A 12,931-nucleotide genomic window follows, 5' to 3' on the forward strand; every position below is an offset into this window, starting at 1 on the left:
AAATGATTTCTGAAGGATCATGTGACACTGAAGATTAAAGTAATGATGCTGAAAATTCAGCTTTGCCATCACAGGAATAGCTTATATTTTAAAATATATTAAATAGAAAAGAGTTATTTTAAATTGTAATAATATCTCACAATATTAGTTTTTATTGTTTTTGATCAGATAAATGCAGCCTTGGTGAGCATAAGAGATCCCAATCTTTTGTACAGTAGTGTGTTTTTGTATATAATAAATATTATATTTATTACAATTTTGGAATACAATAAAAATGTACCTCTCAGTGTACTGATGTACCAATTACATAAGTAAGGAATAACATGCAATTAGCTGGTCATGTAAAAAAAAAAAACGATATTGCACAAAAATTAAAATATCGCACAAACATAAACTCTGGTTGTTTTCAGAATATGTGTGATTTTTGAGTATTAATTCCCTGTCATCAAATTGTTCCACTTGTTTTGACACAGAGCCAAGAACGCACGAGTCCCTGGCGGTGCCGGATGAGGGTGAGGAAGATGAGAAAGGACTGAAACGCTGTACAGAAGATGAAGAGGAGGAAGAGGCAGATGGGGAAGGGGAACCCCAGTGGAACGGCCCAGGTCAGTCTCTATCTGTCCCTCTTTCAGGAGTGTTTTACTGATGCATGAGTCACTGGCTCCTCAGGAAGGGCCAGCCGTAGTCATACTGTCACCTTGGCAGCCATGAAACAATATAAGCCAAGACTTTATCGAGATATGTGTTCAAACCAGAAATGATTCAGTCTGATCTGCCGGTCATTCTTATACCACTTTGCGGGGGGGGAACCTTCTGTAAACTTTTTTTCTCAGTGATGCAATGGTACACAACAACCCCGTGACATCACACTTGTGGCACGTCTGAGAATTCAGATACACTTTCAAATCTGTATCCCATGGAGCTTCATTAAACAATGCAGGGTCAAATCACAAAGTTGTCATGTAAATGCATGACTGTTAGCTCAGAAAACCCCCCACACAATGTCTCAGAAATGTTCTAATAGTCTCTGTGAGAGTCGGGACTTGTCTCTCTCAGGCAGATGGCCCTGATCTGAAGTAATATAATTAGTGCAAATGAATTCATAAGCATTTTTACCATTGATCATTTTATGCTCTTGGTTATTTGTGGTACAAAGGAGCTAACAACAGAAGAGAACATGCTGGTTAATCCGTCGCTTACATGTAAAGGACAGAATTGAAATAGTTCAACTTGACATACATGTAAATATTAAGAATTTTGCTGCATTTATATGATAAATATTAAGTTATATAAAAATAATATTAATAACATTATAAATATAATATTATTTAACATTAATGTTCTTTTTTATTATTTCATAATATTATGCAAATATTCTATTATATAATATATAATATTCATAATGATTTATAATAGTTGTATAATATAGTTGTATATTAAATAAATAAATAAATACAGTTTACGAAGAGTGCAAAATGCAATTTCAGGTTTGATAAGTTATTAATAACTTAGCTAAAATGTTTGAATTCAAGGGCATATTTTTTTCAAATTTTTTTTATGATAAATAATTTTGGTCCTCTATTGGGTTGCCACTTCATGTTCAAACTGGGTCCCAAAGCAAAACCAGTTGAGAACCACTGCCATTCCTGCTGGAAAAACACACATCTTAGACCAACCTAAGCGGATATGCTGGTCTTAGCTGGTCTTTTAATGGTTTTAAAGGCGTTTTGGCCCTCTTTCAGCTGGAGACCAGTAAAACGGATGAAGACCTGCTTAGTTTAGGCTAGTTTAAACAGGTTTTTCAGCAGAGATAGAAGTTCCATCAATCACTCTGGTAAAGACTCAGTATGAAAAAAGGTATTCATCAACCTTTGTTTTTGTGTTGTTTTCTTGCCTTCAAACTGAAAACATCCTAAGAACATTTTACCGCACTGACTGTAAAAACAGATTAGTAGTCTTTAATATTGGCCTGGATAGCGTAATAAGGCTTTTTCTATCATTTTTCTCCATCTTTTTCTCTCAGGACCACACAGCTGAGCAGTGCAGCTTATAGCGATAGTGGGGATCTAGTAGAGTATGACATGATTCAATATGCAAGGCATTTTCTTTATCTCAGATATTTAGAAATCGCCTAAATATGTGTGTCTCCCCGTGTGCATGTGTGTGTTTTAATTTTTCACGTCAAGGATGTGTTTATTATCGTCCTGTTCCAGCCTGTCCTTTTAACAGTAATTGGAGTGATATTAATTGCTGTGCGGTTGCCGCTTGATGACAGCGCTGGCGATGTGAGTGCGATAGGCTTCCCCCCCACCTCCCTTCGCAAACTAACTGCCAGGAGAATGAGGAAGAGAGGAAGAGGGGGGAGAAACAGCAAGAGAGAGAGAGAAATAAAGAAGGGGGAGCAGGAGAGAGATAGGCCTTCTATCAGTACTGGAGCAGGCGCTGCCTTTATCAGGAGCACGATTGGCAAAAGGGAAACTTTGACCGGTCTGAATTTTTCCCTTATCATCATGACCCCCCTCACACACCACCCCACATCCCACCACTGGTCTCTCCATCCCCACTAACACCCCCCTGCAGAATGCAGACATGCACTTCTTTCCTTGATTCTTGTTGTTTTGGCCCCTCCGCATCAGGAGTGGAGTCGCAGGGTGTTTATCCATGCGTTCATTTGGTGTATGTTGCCTCTTTTTCTCATAATCCTATGGGAGCTGAATGTTCAGTTCTGTGGTAAATTTTATTTTTTGCATTGTTGTCATTAGCAGAGTTCTGGTGTTAACGACCAGACTGACTTGTTTTTGAGAGGACTGGGCCATTTCTGATGATGTCACATCCTGTTTTACTCTTTCTTGTGGGCGTTCGGTGATGGAATTGGGTATGCAGTGGCAGCCAAACCCATGATTTCTGCATATTTTTCAGTCATTATGTAGTGTTTTGTCATTCTGTACTGACAATTTCTCTTGTTTTCTATCTCTGTTTGACCTTTCATATATTGACCTAATGGTTCCTGAAAGTTCTCAGCTGGCAGATTCTCATCCAATGTCATTCTTATCAGTTTGTATAAAGCTTTATTGTATACGCATACACAAAACTCATAGATAAAGAGATAGAGAGAACATGGGCCATAAATAAACAAGTATGCTTATTTATATATTCCTTATCAGTTTTGAAGCTGTAAAACTCACATCTTACTGTGTATGATTTTACACTGGGTACAATTTACTTTGAAATCTGTCTAAAAATGAACAAAAAAATCTAATGGATATTAGCCTTTTAGCGTATTATACATCCATTTAGAATTGTCACTCAAAAATATGGATATTATTATTTTTGGGAAAATTCACCATATCATCAAAGGATAGCGCATATCGCATATCGCATTTCGACACCTTCCACATTTGAATTTGCACGGGTGGTCTATCCGTCCTTTAAAGCATCCATACGTAACATCCGTGGAATATTCTTGCTTGTTATTTGTTAATTGCTTCTGTATCTTTATAGAATATTTTTCAGGGTGGGGTTCTGTTGAATGAATTGATAGGCAGTGGTGAGGCAGAAGTGTCAGGAATGGGTTGATATGGCAAAGCAGCTTTTTAATCTATAACGTGTCCTGCTGCATGATATGCAAAATAAATTATGAAGAAAAAAATTATCTTCAAAATGACCTTGCTGGCTGGAGGGTTTGATATTTTCCTCTCTGCTTAAAATTCTTGATATGCAAATGGCCGTCACAGTAATCCCTTCTAGCTGGCGGACTGTTGCTCCTTTTTCCCCTTCTCCCCCTCTTTCTTTCTCTCTCTCTCTCTCTCCATCTCGCTTGCTCTTTTAGAGTTTCACAGGATGGAATAGGACCTTGACTAAACTAGCTCCGCATATAACGTTCCTGCTTGGCCAGCATTCCCTCCCCACCAGCATTCCTTATCCACACAAGTTATTCAAATTACTCCAATAAAGCATTATAATGGCAATGATAATAATGATTATTATTATTTACCTGGTGCGGTGGGATTTTATCATATTTAATTATAAGGGATCGGAGGGAGCAGCGTGTGCATATTATCAGTGGCATTTAAATGCTGATAAATTATTTGCGGGTGCTGGAACTGGCATTGATGAGAGGGCTGCAGGGATGCTGATAGGTGCGGAGGTGTTGGCCAGGTTTTACAGCGTCAGCAGAGAAGCAGGAAAATCTGCATAGACCTCCTGAAGAGTCCTGAGCGCTGGAAAATTAAAAACATATCAGCACAGCTCAGAAAGAGTGAGAGAGTGGAACTAAATTTAAATAGAAGTGTATTTGCGGATGTCAGTCCAATGTCATGAAATGTTTGTGCAAATACATAAACATATTGGACGTGTTGCTGCAAATATTATTATTTACATATGTATGTATCTATGTATATATATATATGTGTGTGTGTGTGTGTATGAAGAGTTCAGATGCAAAAGCCTCTAAGTGCCATCTGAAATTTTCTTCTAGAATGATCATTTTTTATCAAGCTCGTATATTTAAGTTCAGTAATTTCACTTAAATGAAAATTACCTATTAATTGTCATTTAAGTGAAATTACTGAACTTAAATATACGAGCTTGATAAAAAGGATCATTCTAGAAGAAAATTTCAGATGCCACTTAGAGGCTTTTGCATATATAAAATCTTTATAAAATAGTGATTGTTTTTAAACAGGTTTCCCCGAGTACACTCCCTGTTTTCCATTGGTTGGATAAAGATATAGCCTCGCCCCAAACCAGTGTTGCTGTATTAGGCCGTGTGTCGAATTGTTTTCAGCTTGCTGTTTCCAACACTCTTCTGAAAACACCTTGCTGTGGGATCTTGAAAGTGTTGTGGGTTTCTTTTCAGTTGAGACCAAGCGGCAACATTCTAATCTGAAAAATGAAGCCTACCCGGAAGTGCGAAAAACTGCAATACATCGAAAATCCGCTAGGGGCAGGTCCCGAAAGGGAGCAAATGTCCATAGACCCCCATGTTAAAATGTCCGTTTTCACAGCATAAATTCATGTTTTTACAGGTTGGTCCCATGGACTTTTATTGTATTTTTCGATAGGTTCCGAGTGCCTGACAACTGTGAGGGGGGTGAATTTTTTTCTAACTCGTTAGTTTCGATCGTATTTAGATATAAAATGTATGACAAATAAGGGCGATTGACAGCTGATAACGAGCATAGGCTGCGCCGAGTGGAATTCCTGAAATTTGACGTCTCGGCCATGATCTGACACAACACATCATACCACCTCTGTGTCCTTTCTAAACATTTGTATTGAAATATCGTACAAGATGGCGCCGCCCATACCCCCCATACACGGCCTCAAAACCGTTCTTCAGAAAGTCTATGCGTGACGTCACAGACGCTTTGTCCATATTTTTTACAGTCTATGGTTGAGACGCTATATGTGCTATATGATATGGAATATTCGCGGAACTGTTACTAGTATCTGATTTCGCAAATTGTTTGTTTCTGTCGAGACAATGTAACATACTTGCTCTGGCACTAGTTTTGGATGAAGACGAGAAGTGCTTGTTGTTGTCGTTTGTTGTCGTTTGTTATCGTTGTACAAGCAGAATGTGACGGTTGGTCGGTGTGGTATTTGTCCCGCCCCTTATCCACAGTGATTGGACGACTGGGTAAAAAGTGACAGTTATGAGAGCTTCGTTTTACCCAAAGTTGAACATTTACAACTCTCACTACAACTCTCGGCGACCGGTAGATGCTCTAGAAATAGATGCTCAGCGCCTTGTCACGCTGCTGGTGTTTTAAAAACGACCCCCTTAAATTGAAAACAATTGAAATAAATACGCTAACCTCTGGGAAAAAAGGTTCACACCAAGGACGATAACGATAAAGATAACAATATAGTTCTATAAAGCGTTCTCAATATTAAAGAATAGCAGACGATAACGATAACGGCACAGATAAACAATATCGTTGGAATCACTTTCAAAATGATTTTATCCAGCTGATGAACGATAAAAACATTGACAGCCAATCAGAATCCATCCTGCTGTAACAAGCTCAAGCCTTTTAAAGTGACAAACAAGCACACGCTTAGAATAAACAAAACTATTGTCGATCGTGAAAGAAAACGATAACGATAAAGATAACGATATAGTTCTATAAAGCGTTCTCAATATTAAAGAATACGCTGATTTCACGCAGCCGTTATTTTGAAATCGAAAGCGAGGCTCCGGTGGGAAGAAAACCGGAAGTGTCGCCTTTAATCACAGGAGAGTCGTGAATGCGATGGCGTATTGTTGTGTTTAATGATGTTGTGTCAATTCTAAAAATGTACATACATTTCTTTCATACTTTAGACTATATACAGTGAAATTCATTTATAAATAAAATATATTTTTTTATATATAATTCAGAATGTAAAAAAAGAAGCAGGAATGAACTATATATATATCCTAGATTGAATAGTAACATCCAATAGTGTAAATCGCGGCAGCAGCTTCAGGTTGGTAATCCAAGGCATTGTTGTTTATCTTTACTTCCGGGGTTCTTCCCACCGGAGCCTCACTTTCGATTTCAAAATGGCGGCTGCGTGAAATCAGCGTATAGCAGACGATAACGGCACAGATAAACAATATCGTTGGAATCACTTTCAAAATGATTTTATCCAGCTGATAAAAACGCTAACGATAAAGATAACGATATAGTTCTATAAAGCGTTCTCAATATTAAAGAATAGCAGACGATAACGATAACGGCACAGAGAAACAATATCGTTGGAATCACTTTCAAAATGATTTTATCCAGCTGATAAAAACGCTAACGATAAAGATAACGATATAGTTCTATAAAGCGTTCTCAATATTAAAGAATAGCAGACGATAACGATAACGGCACAGAGAAACAATATCGTTGGAATCACTTTCAAAATGATTTTATCCAGCTGATAAAAACGCTAACGATAAAGATAACGATATAGTTCTATAAAGCGTTCTCAATATTAAAGAATAGCAGACGATAACGATAACGGCACAGAGAAACAATATCGTTGGAATCACTTTCAAAATGATTTTATCCAGCTGATAAAAATGCTAACGATAAAGATAACGATATAGTTCTATAAAGCGTTCTCAATATTAAAGAATAGCAGACGATAACGATAACGGCACAGAGAAACAATATCGTTGGAATCACTTTCAAAATGATTTTATCCAGCGGATGAACGATAAAAACATTGACAGCCAATCAGAATCCATCCTGCTGTAACAAGCTCAAGCCTTTTAAAGTGACAAACAAGCACACGCTTAGAATAAACAAAACTATTGTCCGCTGGTGTGGATGCTAATATAGTTATCTTTAGTTATTTTTATATTTATCGTTCATAGTGTGACTGGACCTTAAGTCTGGGTATCCATTTTTTTCACGGTAAAACACTCGCACATCAGCTTTAAATCAGATGAACCTAGAAGTAGAAAACTGAATATTACTGTTCAACCAAGTGAGTTGAATTTAATTGTTATACAGAGTAGCGTGTGGTAGTCCTTGTTAAACATATTTATATTGTTCTCAGGGAGACAAAAGCGCCTGGAGTCTGAGGTTTTATCAGACGTGTCTACAACACCCGACTGCAGGAGTGAAATTCACTGGCGAGTCATTCAATCTCATCCCTGGACCCATTGTTTCGCTGCTGAATGAGGAAGCTTAGATCAGAGCGCTGCAGTGTATGGATATAATATCCAATTGTGCTCAGCATTTCAAAGTTAATTCAAAAGATTCATTCACAAGTTTATTTTGATCTGCTGTCACTCTCAATGGAAGGGCATTGGTGGCACTGATGCTTTGCTAGACCTTGAATGATCTATATCCTGCTGTACGAAAAAGAATTTCTTGATTTGGTCTCTTTTTGTGTCTTGCTCATAATTTCTTGAATGTGTTTTGGGAGCAAAATTTAGTGGAAACCTGAAACCACTTTGTTGGTGTCTGTCCAGACAAATTCAGCTCAGACTAAACATGCTAATAATCTTGACATAATGTCAGTTATGTGGTTAGTGTGGTTAAGCTGATTTGGGTTACACATACAAGTGCAAAATAAATACTAATCATAAAAAGTCTCCAGTACATAAACTTAAAGCGGATCTGTACTGACTATTAATCTTCTGCATGCTGCAGAAGTTTTGTTTTGTTTTGATTCTTTAGAAAAATATGCAATAGAGAGAGAGTACTGTACTAACAAGTTTAATGATGTAACAGCTTAATGGTAAAAAAAGGAGCATGATAGCAGGTGTTTAAAGAGAGTGACAGTACATGAAGTACAGAAGCACCTGGTATTTTGCCAGTGTACCAAACTTAATGTGTTTTTTTCTTTTCTTCATTCCTGTGTCGGCGAGAATGTATTGGCAGTGTAGATATATCAGAAAGACCGCCTGTGAGCTCGATGGTTTTCAGTTATTCTGATTATCTTGCCTTCTTTTGCAATCTTAAATTATTTCTTCCTGAGATCCGGCTGTGGTTGTGCTGCACTGTGAGGGACTCGGGCGAAGCTGTTATCTGAGGCTGAGCAGAGCGGGACCAGCGTCAGACCGTTAACATCCATTCTCAGTCGCTCTCACTTCCCCACGTTACCCTCTTATCCCAGCACAGCGTGTTCCCCAGATTCCTGCCCTGACATGTTGGAGTTGTAAATTATCTGTATCTGTTTATATTGATTATATATTGGATATTTATCTGCATGCTCAGTTTTTGTTTTTACAATTAAATGTTGCTGTTAAATGTTGTAACATTTTACATTGCTGTCATCTCGCGCTCCCTTTAAGTTTATCTTTAACAACACTAATAATTCAATAACATCTTAAAATCACATCATTATCAATTTTTTTAATACGGCGAATTATAATTATATGACGACTTTTAGCATTTCAAATAATTGACTTTATACTTTAGTGATTTATTTCGAATTTGCCTATAGCATTTTAGGACATACTTTACAATAAGGTTCCATTTGTTAACAGTACATCATTTAACATGAACTAACAATAAAAAAATACTTAGTTAATGCTAATTTTGACATATACTAAATTAATACTTTGCAACATCTCTTCTCTTCTCTGATGACGTGTTTACTGGCGTGAGGGCGGGACAACCTGTCACTTACATGAGATCACAGCAAATCCCAGTGGACAAAAGTCCTGCCCTACATTTTTTCTTGTACGTGAAGCCGTTTCATTTGGATATACATCACAACAGAGAAGAAAAGACTTTTGCAACTTCCGTTTCATGTTGACTTTAACTAATGGGACCTTATTGTAAAGTGTTACCAGATTTTAATATCTGCAATTTATTGGCTATTAGTCATTACATGAAAATAATAATTGGCTTATGTATATCAGCCTGAAATTTAAAGGGATAATTCACCCAAAAAATTTTAATTCTGTCATTATTTACTCAACCTCACGTTTCAAGAATTTCTTTCTTCTGCTGAACACAAAAGAAGATATTTTAAGAATTATTGAAGAACAATTGACTTCCATAGTATTTTTTTCCCCCCATACTGTGGAAGTCAACAGGGTCCATCAACTGTTTGGTTACCAACATTCTTCAAAATATCTTCTTTTGTGTTCATCAGAAGAAACAAACTCATAAAGGTTTGGAACAACTTAAGGGTGAGTAAATGCACCCCTACTACTGGACTAACATGTCTTTAATTTGTTAAGAAACGTTTTCTTCCTCACTTTGGTCACGGCGAACCAGATTGACAAATTGAAAAAACAAATTGATGTTCTGGGTACTCATGCTTTTTTTATTGTAGTTCTTTAACTGAATCGATTCAGTTAAAGCTTATTTCATAAATTAACAGTTACAAATGTGTCTTAAGTTTGGCAGTTTGTATTTTTTTTCTCTCACTGTTTGAATTTCATTTGTTGTATTATTGCTCTTGGCGCACATCCCACACACCTGCAGAATGCTGGAACTCAATTGCGCACAGTAGACTGCGGGACGATCGTCCCACGCTTGTGGTTAAACGGAGCTCAACGGCAGCCTAATACACGTCACACGAAAACTGTTTAGAACAACCGTCCGTGTGTGAATAAGTGAGCATTTCCCTGTGTCGTGTGTCTCACGCAATGATGATTGACTGTAGGAAGGGGTATTTATCTGTAATTAAGAACATACTCTTCCCTTTCTGTCTGTCACTCTCTTACCCTGTTAATGATTGAGAGGTGTGGGCTTTAATCTAGAGGAACATTTCTCACTGCCGTCCCCTGCTGCTATCTCCCCAGCTGCTCCATGTGGCCCACGAACTGGCGGCTGCAGACGGGACACTGCCACGCCGATTACCAGCCCTATCAGATGCCTGCGCTTTCCTGCCGCTTCCTGTCTCTCTTTCACTGCCCCGCATTTCAGTTTGTCCTTCCTCCCTCCTGCCCTATATCTTTCCTCCGCCAGGCCTTGCTTTTTCTATGTGCCACTTGCATCTGTCATTTGTGCCATGTTTAAATATGCGAGAAATATTTTATAGCCGCTTGTGAAGAAACGGGCAGCAAAGGGCTGCTTTGCTGTTTTGCATTGATATTAGATTAATGGTTGGATAAAATCCAATTAGATTAAATATTTGTTTAGTTTAAAGTTTATTTCCTTCAGACTTTTAGTCATAGACAGTTTCCTATTTCAGTCTGTTTTTTTTAAAATAAATTGTCAAACATTTTTTTTTTATTCCATTGTATGTGAATTTGTTACAACACACACAGTGTCCTCAAATTGTATTTAGACCATTTAGCCATGGTTAAAAAAAATAGCCAAATGGCATTTTTGTAATGAAAGATAGCACAAGCACACTTTTAAAGCAAAACATTGGAATTGGTCGCAATTAGTTAAAATGGCTTGAAAAATGTTCATTTAGCATCATTTGTTTGCAGATTCCACTTGTTTATTTGGATATTTTATTTAATGCAGTGATATTCATGCATTTTAAATGTTCACAATGTGTGTATGCACTCACTGAAGTCATGTTTTTAGTGTTTAAATTCTCTCACCTCTGTATTTCAGTGTTATTTCCAATACTTTTCTTTCAGAATCTAAATCCTTACGCCGCTATCATCAAAATGTCCTTTTTTTTCCAGCCAGAAGGAGTTGCTAAAGTAGACATGAAATAATTATTGAATTAATTATCAAAGTCACATACCGTACAATTAATTTGATGGCTTTTCCCGGAGTCTTTTCCCCTGTCTATGCAGCGAGAATGTCAAGAAACATTTTCTAATTAATTTATGTGTGATTATCAGGACGAGTTTCTGGAAGGTCCTCACTTTCAATTTGTGAAAGGGTAACGGTGGTGGAAGACAAGGAAAAGCAGTTGAAAAGGCGCACACACACAAGATCAGGCCTGCAGTCATACAGAAGATTATAGAGCATCTATATGGTCTCTTAACCAGAAGACAGTCAAATGTGTAAATTAATTAAAATAGCAGCGTTAAGGGTGAGAATTGAACACAAAACTATTCTCCTAAAGCAACGTATTACCTGTTTAAGCGTCAGTTTAAAAACCCCATGAAATGAAAATTATGTGAGTTAATAGAGATGTGTCTATTAGCTATGAAGCAAATCTAAATACTTTTCTAAGCTAAAATCCTTTTTTTAGCAGATAAATACGCATTTAAAATTTTCATTGTTCCACGTGAAGGAAAATGGACCACAAAACTGATGGCTCATCTTGCACTACACAGATTTTTGTCCAATCTAAAGCTCTCCAAAAACGAATGTCTCTGTAGCAAATCATAGTTTGTGACTGTGAAGTAACTAAACCCTAGTTTCTGACCCCTTAAAATACAGGACAAAACTCTCAATTTGTTCCACTTTAGGTAGGCTAAAGTTGAATTATCTAGCATGATTCATTACACAACGGTTTGTTCTGCTCTCTTACAGTAGTTATCCTCTTGGTTCCTTGCATCTGGTTAAATTATCTTGGCCAAACATTAGATTTAAATATATTTCTTATTGTGCCCATCAGACCTGCATTTCCCTCATTTCTGTTATAAACCCTTTCCAGCACTTCAAATGTTTCTCCACAGTGGAATGTAACATGCTACTTAAAGTCTTTATTTGTCTCTCCAGGCATGTGTCTTCAAAGCCACATATTTGCAGCAGTGTGAAACGCTTTCTATTTGATTATAGTTCATCTTCCCTACCCCTTTGCATATTTGCTGTTTGGCATCAGCTCTTCTCCAGGCCTTGTGTTGGTCAGATAAAAGTTCAGAAGTACAGTTAAGAGAAATTAGTTGTGTAAACAGTAGTAAATGTCAATGATAAAGTTCTATTGAAGCTCATCTGATGAGAGTGGCGAACGCAGGTGTCTTATCTCTACCCAGCAAAATAAGGGTAAAATGGAAATGATGCCGTGCTGAATATACGATGCCTATCCTAGAAATTTGTATCTTCTCAACCGAACTCTTTGACCGACGGATGCTTGGGTGAGTTATCAGGGAGTGTGTGTGTGTGTGTGCGTGTTGATCACTGCTGATGAACTACAGAATAGCCACTCCTCTACTTGTGTTACACTCATGCTCGCTGACAAACACGCTTACACACTCTATTTTCACTCTTTATGGGTTAGGAAAGTGTGGGATTTGTCATTCAGCAGAGGTTAAACCCCACCTATTAGCGTAGGGTCGGAGTGTGGCTCCGATAAAGATTTCCTGTTGTACTGTGTCAAAAAATCAATGGCTGTGGAGCGATCTGCTCATTTGATATCAACAATAGTCTTTTTAAAAATCAATTAGTCCTGATAGAGAAGCCCAAAGAGCTACGGAAAACCTGAATGGGGCCCGACTGGATAACTACATGCTCTTTTTAGCCAATAAAGAGGAGTCACTGGAGCTTTAAAAGATGAACTCACTCAGTGTTGCTGTTATGAGAATATGAGGATGATTGTTTGTGTTTTTCAGGAACATGTCTGATAAGGTTAAAGC

General features: G+C 37.6%; 1 protein-coding gene across 1 annotated transcript in view; it reads left to right on the top strand.

Annotated features, from left to right (window-relative positions):
• zfpm1 (zinc finger protein, FOG family member 1) overlaps positions 1-12,931 on the top strand; it is an 82,833-nt gene that overhangs the window by 43,813 nt on the left and 26,089 nt on the right. The window contains exon 3 of the mRNA XM_082182465.1: positions 474-605. Coding sequence (XP_082038591.1) covers positions 474-605 — 132 coding nt within the window. The remainder of the gene's footprint in view (positions 1-473; positions 606-12,931) is intronic.

This window comes from Leuciscus leuciscus (assembly GCF_965113295.1).
Source record: "Leuciscus leuciscus genome assembly, chromosome: 10".
Taxonomy (NCBI): domain Eukaryota; kingdom Metazoa; phylum Chordata; class Actinopteri; order Cypriniformes; family Leuciscidae; genus Leuciscus; species Leuciscus leuciscus.